The 10,506-nt window shown below is 35.7% G+C and overlaps 1 protein-coding gene across 1 annotated transcript; it reads left to right on the top strand.

Annotated features, from left to right (window-relative positions):
* The first annotated feature begins 1,979 nt into the window (after window positions 1-1,979).
* LOC128680211 (trypsin-2-like) lies at window positions 1,980-10,071 on the top strand. Its single transcript, XM_053763173.1, has 5 exons — window positions 1,980-2,137; window positions 2,506-2,896; window positions 4,397-4,652; window positions 8,074-8,223; window positions 9,414-10,071. The coding sequence occupies exons 1-5, from the start codon at window positions 2,074-2,076 to the stop codon at window positions 9,567-9,569; spliced, it is 1,017 nt and encodes a 338-aa protein (XP_053619148.1). The 5' UTR covers window positions 1,980-2,073; the 3' UTR covers window positions 9,570-10,071.
* The last annotated feature ends 435 nt before the right edge of the window (window positions 10,072-10,506 follow it).

The raw sequence follows: 10,506 nt of genomic DNA, 5'->3' as shown, positions 1-10,506 counted from the left end.
AGTGAAACCGGGACGATTGATATATACACAAATTTATTCTCGTAAAGTTTTGTTTCAGAAAATTTAGCAAGACTTTAATTGGGGTGGCTATTCGATACTAGATGGCGCTCAATAGAAATTCTTATTAGAACTCAATTGAATAGTTTGTCTTAAAAACAATAGGAATTATAATGTAAATGTTTAATAATATTTTATATACTTTTACTAATTATATGATCTACATGAATAAGAATAAGTATTCATATAAATTTATCTTCCAAAATATTCCGGTAGGGTTAACTATTAAGTTATCAATCACGAATATAGATGGCGCTATTAGCGTTGTTTAATAACACAATTTTCTTTGTCTTTTCAGTTCAATCACACGGAAACGAATCTCCATGGCATATCTTCATAGTCGTATGTATTCCTCATGGCTGAGAGTCGTGGTCATTACGTGGAATGAAACACACACAACAACTTTCTTGGCATTAGTAATGGAGTGGTTTGTCATTGCCTTCTCCATTTCACACACAAGTTATTAATCAACCAGTGTGCAGGTTCCTCACGATGTTTTCCAGGAAAACATCGTGAAATGGAAAACTGCGGTGGTCGATGAAAACAACTATACATGAGTCAGATTGGTACACAAACTCACGTGGCACGAGTAGGATTCGAACCTGGGACCTTTCGAATCCATAGGCGGGCGTCTTAACCATTACACCAACACCGCTTCCATGGCATATATAGCTAGTTATAATTAAAGGAGTAAGAGAGACACAGGATATGAAATTGAAGGGGAAAAGAGATAGACGAATGCCGAAGAAGAGGTAGCACATTGGTTAACATCGGAAAGCAGTGGAGGACACTGTTATGCTGTACTGAAAACATAATGTGGGATGAGAGCTAGGCCCCATTGCTGCGTTGCGTCTCCGTTGTTTTTTCTATAAGTATTGACATTGTCGAACGGTGACGTACGTCAAAACTCCATACAATGTCCACGTTGTTATGCGTTGCAACATCGACGTCAACGCAACGGCGAAGGGCGGAACGTAACAATGGGGCCTGGCTCTAAAGTCAGGCGGGTGATGACATAAACAAGGAAGCGTCTAACCAATTATATTTTTTTTCAGTTTTAATTAATCGCCATTAACACTCTCAGCTTCTATTGTTTCTACAATCATGTGTAATTAAATTTTGGAAATCAATTTAAGTAGTTGCGTTGGGCTGATGTTTGGATGTTTGTATGCACGAGTGAACACGATAAGATCAAATCATAATTTTTTTCTATGCCAGCCACACAACCACAACCGCACTGTCGCCAGACACGTGCCGACGCGAATGCATGAACATTGCGTAATTAGCATGAGTACTTTTATTTATCGCAATGAAAAATCAGCAATGTATACCGAATCCGCTAAAGGTTGGCAAACTGTTCGACGACAGTGTGTAACCGGCATTATATTGAAATCGTGCAAGTCGAGACAGCTGCTTAAGAAGTTAAAGTCATCATCTAGGAACAAAATCATCACTGCCCTTTATCGTGTTGTCTCTTTATTAAAAAAAAAATAATTTAAATGGTTAAAATAAAAAAATAAGAGAGTTTTCGTTTGGTATAAGAGAGTAAAAGTCAGATTTAATCGAACAGATCTTGTAATAAATTATACAGATTAATTATTTGAAAATAGAACATTCGAAACTAAACTAAAACATATAAAAAGTTAATCAAAAAAATTTAAAATAAAAATTTAAAATTTAATCAAATCGTGTCAATCCCTCGTGTCAACCTTTCTTCGTAAAATCTATAGAAAAAAGAAGTAAATACAGAATGGACCCCCTATTGTTAAAAAAAAAACTATGTCAAATTACGTACAACCCAATTTAATACCTTATTCCACGTGGATACAGTACTGCGTCGGAAATAATCACGCGAAAATGTCGACAAATCAAGCGATTTCATGCCGGATTAACTTTTTAATTGAAAAACTGAGCATAGTGTATTTCCAGCCATTACTTTTAGATTTTTCAATAATGCTGGTGTAAGCTGTAACTTAATCTTGCATACAAAATTTAATTTAAAAAAAAATATTAAAAATGTGGTTTACAATTTTAGCTGTATTTGTTTGCGCGCTCGGATATGTGCCCGAAATAACTGACTGTACGTTGTTTTATTTATCATTAAATAAAATATAAATAATTTAAAATAATAATATAATATTTCTTATTACAAATGGAAAATATTTAATACTTTCAATTAGTTTTATTGAGTTTTTCTAAATGCATGTAAAATTATTTAAAAATTTAAGTACGATTTTTATTGATGAGATGATAAGATGCTTTTTCAATTATTTTTTTTAAAAATTTTAGATTCATTTTCAAATTGGTATCTATCGTACCTGAATTAGAATTCAATTTTTACTGAAGATTTCCACCTATATTTTATTTATCATTAACAAATATTAGATATTTGTATAAGTGGGACTTGAAAAACCGAAAATATTTCTATTTTATTCCAATTTTTTTCAGCATTAAACATCTTAATAATACCAGTGTCAGACACAAAGGCGTTATTCTCAAATCTCAAATTGAAATCATCGAAAAGTCAAAAAAGGAACGAATATTCGAAACTGGACATTGAAAGTTACGAAGTGCCCACAGACATTCCCGATGTGGACAACCTCGACTTACAAGAAGATAGACAGAACATAAATAATAGAGATGTAGTAAGCTATGGTAACAACGGCGACAGATACGAGAGGAGGGATGACGATGAATCTGAAATTGGTGACGACGGGGACAGAATTGTAGGTGGCTATGAAGTTGACATCAATCTGTATCCGTATCATGTTGCGTACGGGACAAATTGTGGAGGTGCCATCATTGACAGGAAATGGGTAATCACCGCGGGACATTGTGGGTAAGTTGACTGTCCTAGTATTTCGTCACAGATTCAGACCATAGGTTAGAATTCCTTATGGGGTAGGTGGGGATCATTGAAGTGGCACAAAGGCTCAAGTGAAACTGTACAGGGCACGTTTGCCGCATACCGCCTTATAGATGGACCACCGCAATTTGGGTTTCTGAAGGGCGCAGGCGTCGAGATAAAATAAACGATATTTTATTTGCAAAAAACATTTGTAAATTTACACATAAAATCTTAAAACATTTAGACTCAACATGCCATACCATAGAATGGTGTGCAAATACAGTTAGCCAAGTATGTATAGCAGTAAACCCCCAAACAAAATGGCGGGACGATTTAGACAAGATTCAGCGATGCAAAAAAGGACCCAAGACAGAATCCTATTAAAGATCATTCTCCGTGTTCTATAGCTTGAAGCCAATGTACGCCTTACATAAGATGATAATTTGGCTAGGTATATGTCTATAACATTATTTTCATAGTACTTTAATATCTCTCATTAAAAATATCTCCCAGCGTCCAAATCTATCATCCCGCTTCTCTTTTTCCAAATACATTGCAAATAACGTAGTTGTTGACGTAAAATCTTAAAAACAATTGTCAATGCTCCATGACCAACACTGTTTAAATGAGTTTTTTTCGACATTTCTTCTCAGCAGTCGTTCCGAAATACCAGTAGTTTTTAACTTCTTGAGAAATTACCTTACAAATATAAAATTTGAGATGAAAAATTGCCTGTGAAAGTCTAATTTGACATTGCATGATAGGAGTTCCCAAAAGAAATTTGCATTCTATATCGACAACTCTAAGCCTGATGCGATGTATCGAATCAATAATCAAACAACTATTGATGAAAAATTAAATAGTAATCGTAAGCATAGCAAAACGTTGGTGAATACAACTATCATTAATTCAATGATTGATTCTGAAGCTAACGTAAAGATGCAGACGACACGTGTTGTGAATACTAATCAAATGCATCAATGGTTTCGAATATATTTTGAAATATTAGATTGTAAAAATAAATATGATGTTTTTAAAGAAAAATTGTTATTTTGTGCTGCGTCCTTCGTTATTTTGTCAGTTATTGCCAAATAACTAAAATCTGAACTTGTAAGATTTTTAGCTACTAAAATATAGACATCATTTTAGCTCCCTACTATGATATTGGCTGAGATTTTCTCAGATTTCTTATTTTTCGGTCAATATTTAAGATTGTCTCAGGATAACTTTCAGTATTTAAGATTGTCGACTGGAGTCTGAAGTTCAGATCTGATCACTGCTTTGTTTAGTTCACGATCTCTGAAGTTCTGTAGTTTAGAACTAAGCAGAGCTTGTATCTCAGCACACCATAGTCTAGTCTAATCTTGATCTAGTCTATTTATCTACCTAGTCTTAATGAGATATAGTTTTAAAGCTTCTGTTTTAAAGCTTCTAACCCGTTTGTTCACTAAACGAAATACTAATCGATTATCTCATCGCGTTACTTCAAAGCAAGAAACCGTACGTAAAGGTAGGATCCAAATACCTGAACCAGGGACGGAAGATCATGGTCAAGTCTCACCACGTCCACCCCATGTGGGGCGCCGCGAATAAGGAACACCCCTTCGACTACGACTTTCAATTGCTGGAGTTAGAGGAGAATCTCAAGCTCGACAACAATGTCCAGCCGGTGAAGATTGGACACATCGAAGACATGACTATTGGGAAAGTGGTGACCGTTACAGGATGGGGGAATACAGAAGAGAATGTAAGTGTGACAACTACTTTTAAACTTTGGCGTTGCAATATTATTAAAGGACAAGTATTAAACGTGCACATACCTTTTTTACGTCCAAGACGTTTCGGACCTTGTCACAAGGTCCGTGGTAACTGGTCTGTGCTCGTGGTCTGGGAAATAAAAAGGTATGTGCGCATTTAATACAGCTGTCCTTTAACATATACTGTAAGTTTAATTTGTAAACGCTCATACATTGCATAAAACAATAGTCGCCAGCGCCATCTGTGTTTTAAGGTTTCTTCTTTTAAACAACAAAACGGATTTTTATGCATTGTTCACTGTTATTTAGTTAATTTATTCCCGGAGGTTTGTACATATAAAATAGCCTAATTAAGTGTAAGATCGTGCGAACGGGCCGGGTCGCTGGTTCGACATAATTTGTAAATATATACCCGTTGAAACACCTAACCTTAAAATTACCAACCTAAAGTGGGTGTTGTGATTAAGCTTGGCCTCATGTCTGATATGATAATGTTATTTTGCTGGGCTATCTTTAATGTTGCCAATGGTGACGCCATTATATTTAGATACGCGGATATTTTCGTTCAATTGGGCCAATTTTACAATAAAATATAATAATCTTTTTCCGTGGCAGTGTCTTTTGTAATTTCAGCTATACGTTCATCAAGTAAATTACTTATGGCTTAAATCATAGGCTTCTTGGCTTTTTCTTCATGTCTAACATCAATTTTTCTTCTTAAAATCATCTAATTTTATATATATCTTATGGTATGATTCAAAATTGAAAATAAAAAAAAACTATTTAAATCGCCCATTGCCATTGAAAATCTGTAATCTGGTAGGGAAATGTCAGACTTGTTGGCTTCAAGCCACGAGCAAGATTGATGTAGTTGGCATCAGATACAATTATTAATATTTTTATTAATTTTAGTCACTTCCATCCTACGTAAAAGCTGAGATGCTCAATGACGCAGTGGTTAGCGCGCTCGATCCGCGATGTCTCTCTCATAATGTTTGGCCACTGTATGGGCGACCAAAAATGTATCTTGAGCACTTTTTAAAGAACACAAAATTCTTACACCTCCGTCACTTTACATACTTGAGGTAGCAACATTTGTGAAAACCAATGCTCATTTATTCCTTCGTCTAGCTGATGTTGTATTGAGGAATCATCGAGATATCTATCGATTATGCATGCACCCATCAAAAACTGCTTTACTCGGTAATAGTATAGTATGGCCCCGAAAATTTACAACAAAATTCCAAATCAATATTTTAAAAAAACTTAAATCTATTTAAAAAGCACCTCAAGTCTTTATTAACTGATAAATGTTATTATACTTTATATGATTTCTTTAATGATAGACTCGGATAGAATTAGTAAAACATGTAGGTTTGATTCATTGTACCTATATTTTGTACTCATGTTTTTGGCAAATATTTTTTTTCTCTCTCCTCCGAAGGCACATTAAGCCATTGATTCCGGTTGTATTTGCAGTCGTTAAAACCCGCCAATCCGCAATGAGCTGCGTGGATCATAAGCGCATACACTTTATCCATCTATAAGAAAAGTCGGTACCCCAGCAGTGGGAAAGCGTTAAAATGGCTGTTGACGAATCCTAGATAAGATCCACTCCCATCTCCTCAACGTGGCCGAGCCAACTAAATTAAAATAAACTAAATTTTGTGCCTAAGATATTAGATTCCACCACTAGTTTTGCATTCTTTTCTTCTTATCCTCACCTGAAGCTGTGAAGCGGTGGCGATCCAGTTACGACCGTCCGCCTGGGATATATTTCATAGTCCACCACTTTTTGAAGGAGAACATGGCGAGGAAACCTGCACACTGGTTCGCAGTTTGAGGTCACGTCATACGATTACTTACAACTAAATGACTTGATTACAATTTGACATCAGCACACTAGAAATGAAAGAGAAAAATGCGCTAATTAATCTTCCCTGTGTAACTGGCCCTCGATTTTTCACCAGATCTTACTTTTTAGGAGTATATTTTTAGTGTTAACATCCAAGCAGACCTATAACCTCCTAATTAGTTCCGCAAACCACATAGTTCTTTTCGTGGCGCTAGTGTCAGTGAAAAAAATCACAATTTTACCTAATTGGCGAATGTCCAGACACGTGTGAATAATAAACCGTTAGGAAATGGTTAAAAAGCTATCGGTTACGCCTCTCGGCATGTTCCTATTAACCTATATGGTTAACTTATGGCGGTAATCTATTACATCTTAAAATTAAACTTGAATAAACGTTTTCCGTTAGGATCGGGACACACCGAGTGAGTTACAGCGTTTTGAATATGTTATTACTGTCTTTAATTTTTTGGTAATTTTAATTCTGCACAAGCCGACAATGCTGCTTCTTCTACATAAGCAAGCCCTCTTTCCTTCTCATATTCACATAATTTTCTGGAATTAGTAGGCCGGGAACGCATTTTTTTTTTGAGAAATTTTTCCGTGTTCCCTACTAACCCAATAACAGGCCTATCCCAAAATGCCAAAGAGCCCATTTACACTTGGGCAATTGGTACCACGGTCCGAAAGACCCGTCTAATTTTCTTATAGCCTCAGTGTATCCTCATCCGAAAATTTGCTTATATTATCCACTTTGAAATAATTTGCATTGGATTTTGCGATTATTCCGGAATTCGTGTAATTATAATGTGACTGTTATTTATACTTCCAAACAATTTTGAGGCGTGTTGCAAGGTATATTGTGGTAGCAAAATTATTTAATGTCTTCAAAAACTTTCGCGCTTTGAACACTTAACTACACCCATATTGTAATAATATAAAAAGAATATATTTGTATTTTTGTTTGTAATGAATAAACTCAAAAACTACCGGTCCGATTTTGATGAAATTTGGCACAGAGATAGGCGAAACCTTCGGGAGTGATATAGGCTTTTTATCATAGTTTTATCCGAGCGAAACCGGGGCAAGCGTATTTTATATTATATTAACGGGACTTATTATAATAAAAATTTCTCCTGTCGCTCCGTCTGACTGAACGCAATAAACTCAAAAACTACCGGATAAAAAATTTTCTACGACCGTAATAAATTAGACACACAAACCCTGAATCACACTAACTATCGGTAAAAACTGAACAAAAATGCGTCTAGTATTTTGTGAGTTTATCGCGTACGTTTATCGTTTTTTTTTAATAATATGTAAGGATTATCAAGAATGTCGGTCAAATTCTTGTAAACTAGCGGCCCATCGCGGCTTCGCTCAGGTAAAAACAATAAATTATACACTTAAACCTTCCTCAGGAATCACATTATCTATTGGTGAAAACCGTATGAAAATCCGTGCAATAGTGTTTGAGTTTATCGCGAACAGAGAGATAGACGCAGTAGAGGATTGTTTTATAATATGATGCATGTCAAATACTTGTGTTGTCATTTCAGGGACCGTACTCGAACGTGTTGAGAGCTGTTAGAGTGCCTATAATCTCTAAAGAAAATTGCCAAAGAGTGCCTTTCCCATATTTCAGAGGAGAATTGACTTCTAGAATGTTTTGCGCCGGTTTCAATGAGGGGAAGAAGGATGCTTGCCAAGTTAGTACCTACTTAATTTATAAATAAAATATGAATGAATGACGCTCTGTTCGTTCAGCGCTCTCTTCGTTCAATTAATCATAAGCGAGATTTGATTCGGGACATTTTCTGGTAAATAAATCTTAACATGTGTTCTATATCATAACCTGGATATCACATGAGGAGATTCGGGAACACTTACCCTTGGCAGTTTAGAGGCAATAAGTTAAAGCTTTTCTGACTCCGGACTTCAGCATCAAAGCCGTGAAAGCCGGACTCGGCGATAAACTTTAAAAAAAATATTCTTTATTTAAAAACTAAAAGTAACATAAGAACAGAACTTAAACTAAAGTATTTACAACATAAAGTACTAAAAGTTAAAATTAAAACTAAATAATAAATACTAAATTAATTTAAATAAAAAATTGATACTAAATCAGAGACATCGTGCGGTAAAGTTGGTAAGTCAGAAGGCGGGCGACATTTCCGCTTTGTATAGCCAAACTCAAACGTTGGCCAAAATAGTCACCAGCCCTTTGGTCTCCAGAGATATCGACCAGGCGTGCGGAAATTATCATAACCTGGATACTTCTATATCATACTGAATATTTATTTAAATCTTTATTTAATTTAGGATGATACACAACACATCACTTACTGATGTAAGAAAAAAATTACTTAAACGAAGTCTACCGCCGACTTTCAATGCGCTGGTGAAGAAGCGGCGCAACAAACTTCACCGCAGCCTTTTATCCAAACACGTCAATTAACAAATGTAGGCCTTATACATATATTAAAAACTAAGAGCACGAATTTACATCAATATTTAAAATGCCAAAACTGACATAAATAAAAAAAAAACGTTGGAATTTTCAATAAAATTATTCAAAACTAGATTTTGTTCACGACTTTGTATATGACTAAAAATCCGTTTCCCTTGACAATTTCAGGAAATCCCTCCTTAGTGCTCCCCTACACTGTCCTAGGAACCTACACACCAAATTTCAGATTTCTACGCCTAGTAGTTTCGGCTGTACATTGTCTGTCAGTCAGTCACTCAGTAACGCAAGAGTTATAAATACTTACAAATACTTATACTTAATTCTCAAAAATATACATATGTATATATATAAAGCTAAACGTACATAATCATGTTATAAATATTTTCTACTACTACTTTAGTCAGATTAATCCATTGTGATTTCTTCCAGGGTGACTCAGGGGGACCAGCTGTTGCCTTCGACCGCATCCTGGGTATGGTATCCTTCGGGTACGGCTGCGCCACTCCAGGCTCCTACGGCGTCTACGCCAAGATTGCTAAAGTCCGGCCCTGGATCGAGGAAGTGACGAAACTGAAGTTGGTATAATTATGCCAACTTCAGTGCCGATTATCGTTGAAAAATTATATATTTTTTAACGCAATTGCCAAAAAATTATAATATTTTGATGCAATTGCCAAAACATTATAATTTTGCAACGCGATTGGCACAATGTGATAAGTGATCTGGCGTCACTTGCCACTAGCATTAACAACGTTAGTACTCGGTCCCATTTCTGCGTCGTACTCCATCTCGTCGCGCGGCCACACCATGTTGCTCCTTTGTTTTACATTAGACATACGTGGAAACACCACACAATTACTGCGTTGATCTGCCAATGACCACCAACGTAACGGAGGACGATGGAACAATGGGGCCGCTTTATATGTATGTATTTTTTCGCATAGTGTGACACATAAAATAAACTTTAATCGTAGTGGCAAGTTCCGTAACAGACCACGAGTTGCGTTGTTTAAATAGGCATCAAGCTGGGCGGAGTACGGGTTTGGTAGTTTTGCCATTATTTTTGAATAAAATTGAATAGTTAAAATTGTTGATTAATTTCCTATAAATAAAGTAACGTTGTGAATTTCGATCTCGACAGTGGATCGATATTGGCCATTTAGTCATTGATATTGGCTTTACACGGTTCTATGTCAACGTCACTGTCACTTGACAGGTGTCAAGGGCGGTGTTGATATCGTACAAAATTTGCATCTGTTTATGGAAATTAATTGGTAAATATCAACAAGGACGATTATTTATGTATGATAAAGTCATGCTGAAGGACTGAAAGAAGCAGTTTTCTTTAAACTGAAGTTTTATTATTTTCTCAGTATGCGAACATTGTCTTCTGTTGTCTGTGGGAAGCAAGGGAAAATTTATTAAGTATTGTAGTTTCCCACATGACAGTAAGACATTTTTAAAAGCTTCTTTTTAACTTCACTTCTAATGTAATGTTAAGTACAAATCTTGCAAGTTAAAT

The sequence above is a fragment of the Plodia interpunctella genome, chromosome 23 (assembly GCF_027563975.2).
Source record: "Plodia interpunctella isolate USDA-ARS_2022_Savannah chromosome 23, ilPloInte3.2, whole genome shotgun sequence".
NCBI lineage: Eukaryota > Metazoa > Arthropoda > Insecta > Lepidoptera > Pyralidae > Plodia > Plodia interpunctella.
The sequence above is the reverse complement of the archived record's forward strand: the minus strand, read 5'-3'. Positions and strand labels throughout refer to the sequence as shown.

Excerpts from the sequence above, each read along its gene's own strand:
- LOC128680211 (XM_053763173.1), top strand. The coding sequence starts at position 2,074 with ATGTGGTTTACAATTTTAGCTGTATTTGTTTGCGCGCTCGGATATGTG. Across the intron at positions 2,138-2,505 it reads TGTGCCCGAAATAACTGACT|CATTAAACATCTTAATAATA; the intron begins GTACGTTGTTTT and ends AATTTTTTTCAG. Across the intron at positions 8,224-9,413 it reads GGAAGAAGGATGCTTGCCAA|GGTGACTCAGGGGGACCAGC; the intron begins GTTAGTACCTAC and ends GATTTCTTCCAG.